Source organism: Humulus lupulus, chromosome 1 (genome assembly GCF_963169125.1).
Source record: "Humulus lupulus chromosome 1, drHumLupu1.1, whole genome shotgun sequence".
Lineage (NCBI taxonomy): Eukaryota > Viridiplantae > Streptophyta > Magnoliopsida > Rosales > Cannabaceae > Humulus > Humulus lupulus.
In genome coordinates, this window is record NC_084793.1 from 90,772,388 (window position 1) to 90,789,298 (window position 16,911).

Genomic DNA, 16,911 nt, shown 5'->3' on the forward strand with positions numbered 1-16,911 from the left:
GATTTTTTAGTGGCATTTTAAAATGTCATTTAATCCTAATTAGTAACACTTTAAAATGTCACTAAATTATTTATTATTAATTTATTTTTATATTCAAAGAATTTTTTTAGTGACATTTCAAAAATGTCAAAAATACTAGTAAGTTATAGCAGTGACATTTTTTTAAAAATGCTATTGAAAAATATTTTTATAATATAGAATTTGTTTCAATTAAAATAATATTAGGCATGTCATTCAATGTTTTCCATATATTAAATAATAATTGATTTAAAATATTTTAGTACAAATTTAACTTAATATTTCAATATACATTCTAATAATAAAAAAAATTGGCACATAAATATTATAATAATATAAAAATATAAGTAACATAACAATATTTTTTACAACAACAACAATGAAAATTATATTTAAACTATCCATACATCATCAACGAAAATGAAATATTTACATGAGTCTATTTTTTAAAGACAATAAAATCACATCATTGAGTCATGGAGTTGTGTATCTGATTCTCGTGAATTCTGCATATTTTTTTAGCAAAACAAATAACAAACATATAATTATTTGTACACATATATAATGATATTTAATGCAAGAGAATTGATTTAAAATTGTATTCAACTTACCACAAATACCGTCGGCCATGCAATAGGTGCTTCAACAACTTCACTAATTGTCTTAAAACATCCATATGCTCCAATTAATTGCTCGTTAGGTTGGATAGGAACTTGAACAATAACTTCAGAAAAGAAATCTCCGAGCTCTTTCCCTCCAACTTCTTTTGATGGATCCTTACTACAAACTAGACTGATAGCAATTGTTTGAGGATCATTAGTGACACTCTTCAGATTAACCACTTCTCCGACCTGCGCAATATAAATTATGACATAAAGATATATACACAAATGGATTCAATAGTAAAAGATATGTTTAAATAGTTAAGCAATATTGAGGTATTATTTACTTCAGCAACAGGAGTATCATATGATGAAGATGAAAACAATAGTCGACGTTGTGGTTCTTTGTTTCATGACGGACAATCACTTTTGGCCTACATTTATAATAGTATATTAATAAAATAAATTAGTTTATTGTTAGTAATCTTAGAAATCATTTTATAAAAACTTAACCAGTTGTGAAGACGTGACATTGTCATTATGATTCAGAGGCTGCACATACACATATTCAATTTTAATTACTACAAATTATTGAATAATAATAATCAAATTTAAAGAAAAATTAAAAGTCTAACATCAACTTGTACAATAGATATGTCATTGACATTGTTTTGTTTGCTCGAAAGAGTTTGAACTTGAGATGCTAACTCATTTATTTTAGATTTCAGGGCATCTACATACTCCTTTTGATTTCGCCTCCAAGTGGATTTGTTTTCCCACACATCAGATAGACAAACACCAAATCCATACATGCGAATTGATCCATGTTTTTCTTTACCCATAACTTCAAAAAAAGTGTCATTCATACTCTTTTCTTTTGAAGCATCTTCATTCAATTCTTCTTTCTCTTGTAATCGTAACTATCATTAATTAATATAAGTTAAGAAGTAATAAAAAAAACATGCTCAGGATATATAACACAATAATTAAGAAGTATTCAATCATACCATTGCTTCTTTTGTGTTTTCATCAACAACACTCTTATCCTTCTTTGTGTAACAAATTTTAAACATAGATGCACGTGTGGGTGTACTTTCACCATCCTCCTTCTACAAATGAACATATTCTTGTACTTAAAAATTAACCAAAGAAGGCATAATTATGAAATAACGTTCAAGTTATTTGTTAAAATTATTTTTCAAGTTTTACCTGTAATGCTCTAATTTGTGCAAAACTCTTTGTGCCAGTTGTATGGTTGTATTTTTTTTTCTCCACGACTAGTCTTGTTTTTATCACACCTACTCTAAAAGAACATCAAAAGCTATACACTTAATAAATATGTTAATTAAAGGTTAAAACAAAAAGTACCTTTGAATTCGTGAAAAATGATATAAAACAATGAAGTTAATTAAAGGTTAAAACAAAAAGTACCTTTGAATCTTCTGTTGCCCAATATTTTATCAATTTCTCCCATTAACCATCATATACTCTTTTGTCCTTATATTTTTTTTACTCCTCAAAAGATAAGTGTTCTAAATAATAAGTAGTCTTAAGGTAAGATTTCCAATTTCTAAGTTGCTTGCCACAAGTCCTCATAGTCCAATTCTTCACAAGAGGAGGAATGTGAAATTTTTCCTAAAAGAATAAAAGTATTGACTATTATCAATTTTAAATATACTAACTATAATTAATATTATAAATGTATATTTAAAATTACTTTAACTATTAATCTAAAATGCTAAATTAAATCAAAGAAAAAAATAATAAATTTACCTGTATGATTTTCCACATTCCATCTTTGTACTTATCAGGTACCTTATGCCAATTCTTGTAGTTAATTGGAGCATTTTTTCCATCTCGTACTAATGTTCCAATAAAGCTTGTAAGTTTGTTTGCATTTTCATCATGTGGCTGCCCAAAATTGTTACATGTAATTTGTATCTTTTTACCATCATGATTACCCCAAATATCACGCATTTGTGTAGGACCTCGAGTTTTCTTTTTACTAGTATTATTTGTCAACAAATCTACAAATGGTCTAGCATTATCTTCGTCTTGTCTAGCCAATCTATATTGCATATATGGATCCATACCTACAAACGTTTCCAAAAACAAAGTAGAATAGTTATATTTAATGTTAAAGTAACAACTAAAATCTCAAATATCATAGAATTTACTCACTGTTTTTTGTATTAATAATAATGAATGAGAACATGCTTTAAAAACATTTGAATCACAATGAATTAAGTGGTTGCTTTACTTATTATTATTCTTTCTAGTCATAATGCTTTACATTTCAGTTTTTCTCTTTGTTTTCTATCGTTATACTATATGAACCTGCAAACTTTGGTTAAGTGTACTATTTAAAGCCACAATTCAGCAAGATTATTTAAAACACAAATTTTCAAAACTAAACTTCAAAACATTATGAAAATTCAAAGAAAATTAAACCTTAACACTTGAAATTTCATGTCAACGTTTTAACATGTACAAGTGACAAGAGCAAAACTAATTAGTGAGCTTGAAAATTGAAGAAGAAATGACTTCTGATTTTTAACAAGAAAGATAATTAAAGAATAAATTAAAAACCTGTTCCATTAGTTAATTGGCCTAAAACTCAAACATTTCCTAGATTATTTGAATTATTATATCAAAAAAAGTATTTTGGGGCAAGAAAATCCAGAAAGGTCAACCACTTTCTATAGATGCCAAACTTAACTAGTTCAAAAACACTATTACAGGGAATAAAAAGTTGCTTAATCGAAAAAGAATAAGTAGAGAGAAAAAATCACATCTATACACACACACACACATATATATATATATATGACATGCTTTTGGAATCCAATCATATATATATGTATATATAAATATATATGATTTTGATACTGAAATAGTTTCTCGTTTTTTGCAAGCTAGTTTGTTCTTTTTTTATTTGTCTTTAGGCTTGCTGGAAAAAGAAATGGCTTCTTGTTCTTTCTTATTGAGAGATTTCAAATGTATAATGCAAGAAAAAAGAAAAAGAAAGGATCACCTTAAATATTGAGATAGTTTTCAAAGGTATGAATTATTGTCAATTATGATTGTTCTTCTACTAAGACCATCCTTGCTTCAGCTTCCATATCTGTAGTTTACACATTTCAATATCAAACAAAAGTTAAAAATAGAAAGGTTAAAAAAATATGTTCAGAAATAGAGATATATAGACCACTGAATGTTCATATAGTCTTACCACATATTTTCTGTAATTTTTTTGTCGTTAGTTTCTGCAGATTTGAGTTGAGTGAAAAAATAAGGAAAATTGTGCAATGATCAGATTTTTTTGGTTTAAATGAATCGTGAACTTAAAAAAGATAACTGCAATTTTTCAATTACGTGCTTTTTTTCAATATATATATGTATATTTAAATGTTTTGAGATTTTGTTATATTTCACAAAAAAAAAACACGTCAGATTTTATTTATAAATATGTATATTATTTAGTTTTCATATATGTATAAATATATTAAATATAATATAATATATCATTGAAATATATATATATATTTAAAATTAGTTGGGTTTAAAATGTTCAATTACGTTATCAATGATTAGTTTAACAAACTTTACTATCTTTCATATCATATATTATTATCTTTTTACACAAAAATAGTTATATGATATCTTATTCAAATTTTAAATTAAAATAAAAATATTTAAAATTCACTTCATTCCAAGAGAAACTTCCAAAATGAAAATAACTTTTGTAGAAAGAAAAAGCGTAGCATATTATTGACGTGAATTAAGAAAGAAACTTTGTCCAACTTGTTTTTCGTTTTGTGATACTGGTCTTACCACCCTTTCAACTTTACTTTTGAAATACCTCATAAGATTTGTTTTTAACATATACATATTTTGCTGAAAAAAAAACTAATATATTGATACATGTGAAACTACAGGAGCATTGAGGGAAACCTATTTTCTGGACCTATTCCTCAAGAAATTGGAAATTTGGTCAATCTGCAGAAACTGTAATTTATTATGTACCTCAATTTTTATTTTTATTTTCATTACTATTTTCCAACTGTTGATTATAACAAATGCTATCATTACCTTTCTTCAGTGTTGTATCTTCAAATGGTTTCACTGGAGTATTGCCAGTGGAATTGGCCAAGTTGATCAACCTGACTGATGTGTAAGTTTGTCTATTTTTTTTTAAATCAGCCTTTGGCTTTTGTCGACTAAAACAGGTCAATCAATATATATATGTATATTTCAATGTTTTGAGATTTTGTTATATTTCACAAAAAAAACTGGTTAGATTTTATTTATAAATATGTATATTATTTAGTTTTCATATATGTATATATATTAAATATAATATAATATATCATTGAAATATATATATTTAAAATTAGTTGGTTTTAAAATATTTAGTTCCGTTATCAATGATTATTTTAACAAACTTTATTATCTTTCATTTTATATATTATTATATTTTTTACACAAAAATAGGTCACATGATATCTGATTCAAATTTTAAATTATTATAAAAATATTTAACTAACTTCCATTTGTTTTAAACTTAATTTTGAATTAAACTTACTCTCCAATTATTTTGGTTAAACTATAATGCAAAAAAAATTAATTGCTAAGATTAATAATATATATATATATATATGAATAGATAGATTATACAAATCTCTATTTCTTAATCTCTCACTATTGGTCTTCCTAAAATCACTTCACAACACTTGTTTCCAAATCTAAAAGCTATATTTATTATACTTTTGAGGTAATTCTTATTTTTATGTTTTCCTTTTTATTTTTCTTGTAAAACATAATAAATCTAAAATTATTAATTGGGTTTTTATGTGTATTTAGTATTTTTGATATAGAAGAATGTATGTTTAAATCTAATAAAGCATTATTTATGCTTATTAAAAAACTTAAGTCCTTTATTTTAATTAGAAATCCATCCTATAATGGTGTTTAATTTTTTATTCAAAAATATTAAATCATAAGTTTTATTTCATAAGCTCACATAGAGATTGATGTATTCCAATTTGCTTCAGATTGTAAATAAGATGATTAACAACTTATGATTTTTCTTTAAATAATTTATTGTTGATAAATTATTAACTTATTCATTTTTCTATTTTTTAATTTAATAAAATCCCATCTAATTTTATATTTTAAACATAATTTAAATGTATAATTTATTTTTGTAAAAATATGTATAATTTATTTATTCTTTTATGCTTGAGTTTTTATCAATTAAATATCCAAACTCATATTTGTGAATGCCAAAAATTGACCAGAGCCATTGTCAACACTCAAGAGAAAAATTGAGGGTTACCCTCAATTAGCCTCGGGCAAGCAAAGCAGCCCAATACCTTGCCCCACGCGAGACCCATGTCGCATAGAAGCCCTTAGCGAAAATGCCCAAAAGGACCTAAGGGGCCTCGTTGTGCAAGGCTGCCCTTCCCCCGCGCATGCCTGGCAAGGCATCAAGAGTCTCACTATGCGAGGCTAACCTTCCCCCGCATGCGCCTTCCAAGGCCACAAGGGTGTCACTATGCGAGGCTGCCCTTCCCCCGCATGCGAGGCTACCCTTCCCCCACGCATGCCTGGCAAGGCATCAAGGGTCTCACTATGCGAGGGTACCCTTCCCCCGCATGCGAGGGTACCCTTCCCCTGCATGCGCCTTCCAAGGCCACAAGGGTCTCACTATGCGAGGCTACCCTTCCCCCGCATGCGAGGCTACCCTTCCCCCGCATGCGCCTGCCAAGGCCACAAGGGTCTCACTATGCGACGCTAACCTTCCCCCGCATGCGCCTTCCAAGGCCACAAGGGTGTCACTATGCGAGGCTAACCTTCCCCCGCATGCGCCTTCCAAGGCCACAAAGGTGTCACTATGCGAGGCTAACCTTCCCCCGCATGCGCCTTCCAAGGCCACAAAGGTGTCACTATGCGAGGCTGCCCTTCCCCCGCATGCGAGGCTACCCTTCCCCCGCATGTGAGGCTACCCTTCCCCCGCGCATGCCTGGCAAGGCATCAAGGGTCTCACTATGCGAGGCTACCCTTCCCCCGCATGCGAGGCTACCCTTCCCCCGCATGCACCTGCCAAGGCCACAAGGGTCTCACTATGCGAGGCTGCCCTTCCCCCGCATGCGAGGCTACCCTTCCCCCGCGCATGCCTGGCAAGGTATCAAGGGTCTCACTATGCGAGGCTACCCTTCCCCCGCATGCGAGGCTACCCTTCCCCCGCATGCGCCTGCCAAGGACACAAGGGTCTCACTATGCGAGGCTACCCTTCCCCCGCATGCGAGGGTACCCTTCCCCTGCATGCGCCTGCCAAGGCCACAAGGGTCTCACTATGCGAGGCTACCCTTCCCCCGCATGCGCCTGCCAAGGCCACAAGGGTCTCACTATGCGAGGCTACCCTTCCCCCGCATGCGAGGCTACCCTTCCCCCGCATGCGCCTGCCAAGGCCACAAGGGTCTCACTATGCGAGGCTGCCCTTCCCCCGCATGCGCCTGCCAAGGCCACAAGGGTCTCACAATGCGAGGCTGCCCTCACCCGCGCGCCTCGCGACCCAGATGCGCGCCAATGCCTCGCACAGCAAGACACACCTCACCACGCTAGGCACCAAGGGTCTTGCCTTGTGAGACCCATCCCCATGCTTCGTGAATGCCCAAGTCATGCCTGGATACTCGCTTAGGCACCAAGGGTCTTGTCTTGTGAGACCCATCCCCAAGCCTCGTACATGCCTATTTCCAGGCCTCCTACCTGGAGGTAAGGACGGGATAAAAGAAGTATGGATCGACACTTACTAAAATATAAAGAAACCTAGAGAAGATATTTATGTAAAGGGGACCACTAGGGATGAGATAAATGTACAAGCACGGGATGTACAACCCTGAAAAAGGGCAAAGGCATGACTCTGACATCTGTGTCCTACAAGTAGTGGAGGTACGGATTTGTACAGAGAGTGGAAGCACTACATGCATACCTCTGACTATGTACCAGGCCGACACCATAACCTTCTGCTCCACCACAACCTGTGCCACTACCCTGACAATGTACCTATGCACAATCTTGTCCCCTGGGACCACAATGTATGAGGAGCCATTAGAGCTCCAGTATAAATAGATCATCACCCCTCTAGAAAAGGGGTTGGAAAAATTGATTGTATGCTAAGGCTGTTAAGTAATATACAATTTCGACTCCATTGGAGTTCTACATATTTACTCTTTCAAGTTTTCTCCATCTTCTTCTGAGATACCTTTGGCAATATAGTCTTAGTTTCCTAACCTTATATCGTTGACGAGATTTCACCGTCAACAATATTAAAATCATTTATTCATTCATGATTAATTTTAAATTTGGAGATAATATAAAAAATTCAAAAATATTAACACTCACCGAAATTTGAACTTTTATATATTTCCAATTAATATATATTTTAAAATAACATTGTGTTCTTCATATTAATGAAAAATTACTTCATATTTTTATTTTAAACGAGCCTTCTGTTTGCCATAACGAAACTAAATGAAGTCTTAAACTTTATTAACGTGCATAGTTTTGGGAGAATTTATAACAAGGAAAAAAATTTGGGGGTACAATCTAGTAGTGGTAATAGTTCAAGAGAAAAATCATATTTATCCTTTGTTATTTGATCATCCTTAAGTGTGATTGACTCAAATTTTTATTTAATATTATTTGTAGTAATGTTTCTAATCAATTGATTTGATATTTTTTTCTCAGTATTAATGGATAAGAGTTGGATGAATCAATCTAGATTGAGTGATTCATATGCAGAAGGAGTTAATATATTTCTTGATTTTGCATTTAAAAATGCAAGTCATGAAGAAAAAATTATATGTCCTTGTGTAAAGTGTGGTCTTATTACACCTGTCACTCGCACAACTGCATTTGAACATTTGATATGCAATGGATTTGTGGAGGGTTACACTAAATGGGTATTGCACGGAGAAACTTCTTCACATGCTGCGCAGAATGTTGAGACTCCTAGTGATATTCACGAGTCAAATTATACTATTGATATGGAAAGAGTTATACATGATGCAGTTGGACATAATATTGAAGGCGATGAATGTGAAATTGAAAATGATAATCTTCAAGGCGAAGGCGATGAACCAAATGCGAAAACAAAAGAATTTTATGATTTGATAAAAGATGCAGAGAAAGAACGTTACCCAGGTTGTACTAGTTTTACAAAGCTCTCATTTGTTATTCAATTATTTCATATTAAATGCATGTTTGGATGGAGTGAAAAATCGTTTGGCAAGGCACTTGACTTATTTAAAAGAGTGTTACCAAAAGGTGAAACATTACCCAATTATTTTTATGAGACCAAAAAATTAATCAACATGCTAGGACTTGATTACGAGAAAATTGATGCATGTCCGAAAGATTGCATGTTGTATAGAAAAGAACATGCTAATGACACAGAATGCGAAGTATGCTCTACACCAAGGTACGTTAAATATAACAATTTATATTCTTAATTTTTTTAGTCGACATACTTTCTAGATTAGACTAACCTTACATTTTAATTATCAAAATAGGAGTGAAGCTAAAGTCTTGCGCCACTTTCCGTTGATACCAAGGTTACAAAGATTATTTATGTCATAAAAAACATCCGATTTTATGACATGGCATCATAAAAAAGAGCATACAAGTGATGGTTGTATGAGACACCCAAGAGATTCTCTAGCATGGATTACTTTTGATCACAACCACAAGGATTTTGTCGCAGATCCACGAAATGTTAGACTTGGGTTAGCTTCTGATGGAATGAATCCTTTCAAAACATTAAGTGTTAGCCACAATACATGGCCAGTTATTTTGATACCATATAATCTTCCGCCATGGATGTGCATGAAACAACCCAATTTCATTATGTCTTTACTCATACCCGGTCCAGATGCACCTGGAAATAATATTTACGTATATTTGAAGCCATTGATTGAAGAGCTAAAGGATTTATGGGAAATTGGAGTTGAAACTTTTGATGCATCTACCAAAAAGAACTTTAATATGCGGGCATCACTACTATGGACTATCAGTGACTTTCCAGCATATGCAAACTTATCAGGATGGAGCACAAAAGGAAAATATGCGTGCCCATCTTGTCATAAAGACACTTACTATTTGTGGTTGAAGTACAGTAAAAAACATTATTATATGGGTCATCGACGATGGTTAGTGTAATGCCTCGAATTCTCTGATGTGGTTTAATGGCGGGAATAGTAGGCTGGGAGGGCCATACTTGCTTAATTATGCCATTAATTGATAGAATGTGTGTATATGTGAATTATATTACAATATGATGCTAAATGCATGCATGTGGGTCCACATTTTAATTACAGGGGTGTGATGATAATTTGGCCCGTTGAGGGCATAATTGTATATTTGTATGCATGTCGGTGATATATGGTTGATGCCACATTATAATGTGGATTTGTTCGAGCTATTCGGCATGAGACAATCTTTGATTATTAAGTGGCGGTTTAATCATAACGGGGTTAAGTTCGAGGCTCGGGATGAGTCTCGGGGTGATTTTAATGATTAGAGCATTACCGGGAGTTAAAGGGTAACGAGATATGAATTATTGGTATTTGGGATTATCGAGAATAACGGGAATTGGAGAGCGTTAGTTATGATTAACGAGATAGGTTGGAAATGATGATTTTACCCTTGGGAGGCTTTAGAAACTTTTGTTTGACCTAGGGGCATTAAGGTCATTTGACTTGAGATATATACGGTTTTGGTAACCTGTAGAAGAACAAAACAAAAACAGAGCAAGATTTCACCTCTCCCGTACATCATCCTCCTCCTTCTTCCTTTCAATTTTTGAAAGTCAAATTGAGGAATCAAGCTAGGAAATCAAGAATTTGAGTTTGTAGATTTGGTCCATCCATTGAAGGGGGTTTAATCTCGAGCTTGAGGTAAGATTCAGCCATGAAATTTCTGGTTTTACTCTGTTTTTGGTTTGGTTGGAAGCTTGAGAGTTTTGATTATAGAATTGGGTATTTGGTGTGGTTTTAAGTGGTTAAAAGCTTGGGTTTTGATGTGGGAATGTTGGTTGTGTTGTGGTGATGATTGGTGTTGATTTGAGGAAGGTTTGGTTGTGTTTGGTTTGGTTTCAGAAGAAAAAAGGGAAAAAAATCTGGGTTCTAGGTTGAGCTGCAGCTCTGTTCTTGGGCGCTGCAGCTCAAGTTGTGTGAAGGAGAAGTTGGTGCTGATGGGATATTAGAGCTGCGGATCTAATGCTGTCAGAGAGGGTTTTGGGCCCCTGTTTTGGGTGGGGCTGCGGCTCAAAAGCTTGGGGTCGCGGCTCAAAATGGGAATTTGGCCAAAATGGGTTTTAAGTGATAGAAACTCAAACCTAAGGGCTCGGGATCAAACCTACTACCCGGTTTAGTAGAATTCGACATCTCGGAGGTTAGGACTTGGTCCGGGAACCTTTGATTATTCATTTTATTGATGGAATCCCATAATTGGTTATGACCAGGTGACCGCTAAGGGACCAAAAGGTTGATCGTTCTCAGGGGTCATTCTTATATTAATTCTCGCTCGAACCTGAGGTAAGAAAACTACACCCTGTGTATATATGACATCCGTGATTGTTATTGAGGCATGTTGATTGATAAATGTGGACATGGATTGCCTATTAAATGCTAGCGAATGTTGTTTACTTGTATATGTACTCACTAGTCAGGGACACTGGCCTAAGAGTCAGAAATGGCATAGCGTCATGAACGCCGAGCCAAATGAAGATTAGATCTAATCGATATTAGCGTTGAATGGCTCTAAGGCATTAACGTTAGACCGACCCTAAGGTCGATGAACTTATAAGCGCTTGTCTATTCTAAGACTAGTTACTAGAGCCAGGGCTTAAGGCCCCGGTGACTGTTTGTCACATGGCTAGGGAACGTTGTTCCAGGGTTATGAATCTATGGTCATGAGGAAGGTTATGTTGGTGACTAGTCACCATGCACCTATCCTGTCCGAACTAATAAAAGTTCACTTATTTATTAAACCCTGGTGACCCTATCGTCACAAGGCTAAAGGGAGCTGGATCCAACTTAGTGATTTTTGCGACTGTCACCTATTTGTTTGGACTGATGGTCCTGAATGATTATTATGATCATTGATGATATTATATCATGCTTTATTGTGTTTTCTTGCTGGGCCTTGGCTCATGGGTGCTATGTGGTGCAGGTAAAGGGAAAGAAAAGCTCACCCAGCTTTGAGTGGAGAGCTTAGGTGGTGATGTGTACATATGCGGCTGCTTGACCACCATGGCCAAGGAGTTCTCAGAGGAACTAGGGGGTTTACCCTATTTTTGCCGCTTAGGTCGGCAGCTTTGTAATTTTGAAACAGTAATGACCTCTTTGAGTTGTAAATGACTTGTAAATGTTTTTATGGGCCCATGAACAGTTTTATGTACTTAATAAAATATGTCCTTTCCTTTCAATTGATTTTCCACCTTAGCCTGTTAATAACACTTAGATACACATTTTTAACCAAAGGACTCGGGTAATGGGTCAAATTTCCGATTCACCGTAACTGTTCTGGGGTAACCAAGGCGTTACAGTTAGCAATCAACGACCCATTTAGAAATGATGAAAAGTCTTTTGACGACACAAAAGAGAAAAGAATGGCTCCAACACCATTAAGTGGCTCTATGATACTGGATACGCTAGCAGGCTACCAAATTAAATTTGGGAAGACAGCTGTTAATCCTCTATTGCCATATGGTTGGAAAAAAAAGAGTATAATTTTTGAATTGCCATATTGGAAAGATAATTTATTACGACACAATCTTGATGTGATGCATATTGAAAAGAGTGTATGTGAAAGTTTGATTGGGACATTATTGAGTTTAGATGCAAAAAACAAAGACAATTTGAATGCGCGTCTTGATTTAAAGTATATGGGTATTAGATATGAACTTCATCCAAAGGAGAGTGAGTATAAGAAAACTGTCATCCCCCCTGCATGTTTTACATTAAGCAAAAATGAAAAAAAATTGTCTTTTGTCGATTTCTAAAGACAATCAAAGTTCCAGATGGATATGCTGCCAACATTTCTAGATGTGTTGATGTAAGGCAAAGAAAAATTTATGGGCTCAAAAGTCATGATTTTCATATTATTATGACTCAATTACTACCACTAGCACTGAGGGGAATATCAAGTTAGCATGTTCGTCAACATTTAAGTACTTTGAGCAACTATTTTCGCATGATGTATTCAAAAGTTGCTCGACCACAAGATTTTATGCAACTTGAACAACAAATACCTATCATTCTTTGTAATCTTGAAAAATTATTTCCCCCATCATTTTTTGATATCATGGTTCATTTGGTGATACACTTACATATGAGGCAATAATTTCTGGACCATCAGTTTACCGTTGCATGTATCCTATTGAAAGGTAAAAATCTAGATTGATTTTCATTTTATTTAATTGCAAGACATTTGTTTTAATATTTTTTACTAATTTTTCTATGTATAATTATAGATACTTGTCTAAGTTAAAGTCACACGTTTGGAACAAAAGCAAACCAGAAGGTTGTATTGCCGAAGGATATTTAGCTGATGAATGTTTGACATTTTGCTCAAGATACATGGAAGGTGTGGAGACGAAATTTAATCACAAGCCTAAAAATTACATTAATATGGAATCAAATGGAGAAACACTGCCTATTTTCAAAACGACAGGTCGACATTTGGGCAAAATAGATACATAGACTTTAGATGAGGATACAAAAGTTAAGGCACATCGATATGTGTTATTTAATTGCAATATCGTAGATTCATTTATTGAGTAAGTGTCATTTATTATATCTCTAATAATAATAAAAAAGTCAAACATTTTATAATTATGACTAATACTAATTCATTTTGTAGGGAACATCGTTGTTATACCCAGATTTCGTGCCATGAGAATTGTGACCTCGAAAGTTGGATTCATAATGATTGAACTCGTAAAGTCTGGAATATCTTCGAAATCTAAACATCGAGCCTGCGAAGCAAAGACGACTTCGAAGATGATAGCCTCGAAATCCTCACAAGCTCGAAAGATAGACCCTGAGGTGCATCTGTTCTCGGGGATGACCTCAGATCAGGGGCTCCGAGCCTGACGCGCGTACGAGCTCGAAGTCATGTGGCCTCGGGAGATGTTATAGCTCGAAAGTCAATAAGAAACCTGGGAGAATAGGGCCTTGGTGATATAGGATAACAACTTTGAATATCCTAATGAGTCATCTATAAGAGACGCGGTCTGCATTTATTACTATAAATCCCCTACAATCAAGGGATATTATCTGATCAGTTATACGCCCCCTGATCTTCAGGGGACGTTTCCTTTTATATCGAATTGCAGGCATTTAATGCCATTTAATTTATTTGCATATATAGAGTAACTTCTCGAAATATGTGGGAGAGTATTCTGAAATCTTCTCTATAAATAGAGAAGTCATGCACCATTGTAAGAGACGGAATTTTGGTGATCTTGAGAAAAAAACTCTGAAGGATTCATCCTTGAAGAATTTTCAGAGATCATCTTAAGTTTAATAACAAAGACTCATGGACTAGGCAGATTTAACTGCTGAACCACGTAAAAAATCGTGTTTGTGTTATCATATTTTTATTGGCCATTACTGATTATTGTTTACGTGCTCTTATTTCACTGTTGACGAAAAACGGCGTCAACAGTTTGGTGCTTTCATTGAGAGCCTTAAGCATTCAATCCCTGAGTAAGTTATGGCCACTAATAATCAAAACGCTCCTGAAGAGAATTACCCAAGACGTCCTGGGAAACAACCAATGGAAAACCCAGATGTCGAAGAAAGAAGTGGATCTTCCGATTCTCGGGGACCACCTGCTCCACCAAGGGATGAGGATATGTATTACAATCCTGAGCGGTATGTTCCCATTGTGGAACTTGAGAACCGGCAACTGAAATAGCAGTTGGCAGAGGCCAACAAACGGAATGAGGAGTTGGCAAGGATACCCGCAGAGGCGCAGGTGGCTCAACCCCCGCCTCCGCGTGAAAACTAAGCCCCTCCTCCAAGGGACGTACACGTTCCTCCCCGCAGACCCCGTGGGCGTCCACGAAAAGATGCTACCACAAGAAGGCTGGCTCAACCTCCGGCACCAGCAGAGCCATCCGCTCCCCCTAGGCCCCAGAGAAGTACTCGGGCTAGGGCCCTGGTTAATCCACCTGTGGAAGTACCTGCAGGAACTGAGAACAACCGAGCCCCTGCAGAGGCTCGGACTCAAATCCCTGGGAGCGCACCAAATGCAACCAACCCATCTCGGGAAAACTCCAGACCATCTAGGCCACGAAATGGATGGCAGCCACCATCACCCATACGGTTCCCTCCATCACCTATAAGATATCCTTCACCCCTCGCAGGAATGCTCAACCAGTTCGAGATCAGGGCGAGAGACGTGCGGGAGGGAAACAAGGAAATGGAGAAGCTTTCCAGGAGCGGAGAGGCGCCCCATCAGAAAGAAATCAAACATCTCGGTCTCGCACGGCGGAGACGAGGCCGCATGGAAGAGATCCATCTCGAAATAACTATGCGACGAGTTTTACTAGTGACGACTCTGGAGATACCAGGTCGTTCAGCAAGCATGATCGAGGTCGTAAGAATACTGGAAGCCGTAGAAATCGCCCCAACCTGCGAGAACACCTGAATAAGAGTCGGGGTAATGTTGACCTGATAAATCCGGACCTAAGGGATCGCTTAAATAGGTGTAAAGATCCCTTACGGAGGCGCGAACCTGGAATTGGGATCGATGACAACCGATTCTAGACAGTACCTCTCGTGGGCCCAGTCCAAGAAAGAATTTATCAGCTTGAAAAGGCCTTTAGGCTTTTGAAAAACGAGCAAGAACATGACCGATATGAAGATTCTGACGAGGAGCTTGAGCCGTTTTCTCCCCATATTTCCAACACTCCATTTCCCCAAGGGTTTCGGATCCCCTCACGTCCCAACGTTTGAGGGAAAGATCGACTCGTATAGTCTTTTGAGTACGTTCAACACCATAATGAGAGCCAGTAACGTGGGTTACGAGCTCAGATGCATGTTGTTTCCAGCATCATTGACAGGACCAGCCAAAAGCTAGTTCGAAAAATATAAGAGACACTCAATAAATTCTTGGGAGCAGCTGTCTAAAGACTTTAAGAAGCAGTTCAGAGCCATGATGGGGGTTAGACCAGAGGCATCAACCCTAACTAACGTTCGGCAACAACCGGGCGAAACGTTAAAACGTTACCTCACAAGGTTTAACCTAGAAGTTTCCCGAGCTCGGAACGTAGATGACAGTGGACACCTAATGGCTGTCCAAGCCGAAGTAATGCCAGGGAGTGCCCTCTGGGATGACATGCAAAGGAAACCGGTGAGGTCCATAACCGAGTTTAACAGACGAGCGCAGAGGTTTGTCAATGTAGAGGAGGCGAGGTCGACACTTAATGTGACTTCCCAGCCCGAAACTACAACAATAAACGTCAACTCTGCCTCAACCTCGGCGGACCCAGTAGCTTCAAAGCCTGCTGTAGAAAACCCCTCCAAGAGAAAAAAGAACGAAGGGAGTAACCCCGAGGCCGAGGGAGGAAAGAAAAAGAAAGGGGAAAGATATTTCTCCATGTACAGAGTGTACACCGAGCTCAACGAGTCTCGGGAGAACATATACCTGGCCAATGAAAACCAGGTCCTCTTTAGGCGTCCGGACCCGATGAGAAATCAAAAGTCCAAGAGGGACTCCAGTAAGTATTGCCGATTTCACAGAGACACCGGACATACTACCGATGAATGTCAACAGCTAAAAGATGAGATCGAAAGATTGATCTCGAGAGGTTACTTCAGACAATATGTCAAGAACCAGAGTACTAGTCAGGCGGCCGCGAGCCAGAAAGTAGCCGCGCCTCCACCCGCACAAAACAATAATTCTCGAGCTCGGGAAGAAGAAAGGCCCCCGCCGATAGATGGAGAGGATGTAATGACCATCTCGGGAGGGCCTCATCCCGCAGGAATGGGCAGGAATACCCAAAAGAGATACGTTAACGAGCTGAAGACTGGGGACGGGTCTCCCTATGAACCCGAACCTAGGGCTCCAAAAAGCCAGAGGATTGAATCCCAACCAATAACCTTCACTGAGGAAGACGCGTCCCATGTCTAGTTTCCTCACCATGATTCGCTGGTCATCACTCTCCAGTTGGCCAATAAAAGGGTCCACCGAGTTCTCGTAGACAATGGGAACTCAG

The 16,911-nt window shown here is 36.9% G+C and overlaps 1 protein-coding gene across 1 annotated transcript; it reads right to left on the minus strand.

The window, feature by feature from the left end:
- Positions 1-479: 479 nt before the first annotated feature.
- On the minus strand, positions 480-2,711 carry LOC133818149 (uncharacterized). Its single transcript, XM_062250866.1, has 7 exons — positions 2,394-2,711; positions 2,204-2,255; positions 1,830-1,918; positions 1,628-1,729; positions 1,256-1,540; positions 630-869; positions 480-524 (listed from the first exon to the last, which is right to left on the minus strand). The coding sequence occupies exons 1-7, from the start codon at positions 2,709-2,711 to the stop codon at positions 480-482; spliced, it is 1,131 nt and encodes a 376-aa protein (XP_062106850.1).
- Positions 2,712-16,911: the final 14,200 nt, after the last annotated feature.

What these genes read in the sequence shown, in the direction of transcription:
- LOC133818149 (XM_062250866.1), bottom strand. Translation starts at nt 2,711, where the DNA reads ATGGATCCATATATGCAATATAGATTGGCTAGACAAGACGAAGATAAT. An exon ending in GAATGTGGAAAATCATACAG is followed by an intron (nt 2,256 to 2,393) that starts GTAAATTTATTA and finishes TTATTCTTTTAG; the next exon opens with GAAAAATTTCACATTCCTCC. An exon ending in TTGGACTATGAGGACTTGTG is followed by an intron (nt 1,919 to 2,203) that starts GCAAGCAACTTA and finishes CTTTTAGAGTAG; the next exon opens with GTGTGATAAAAACAAGACTA.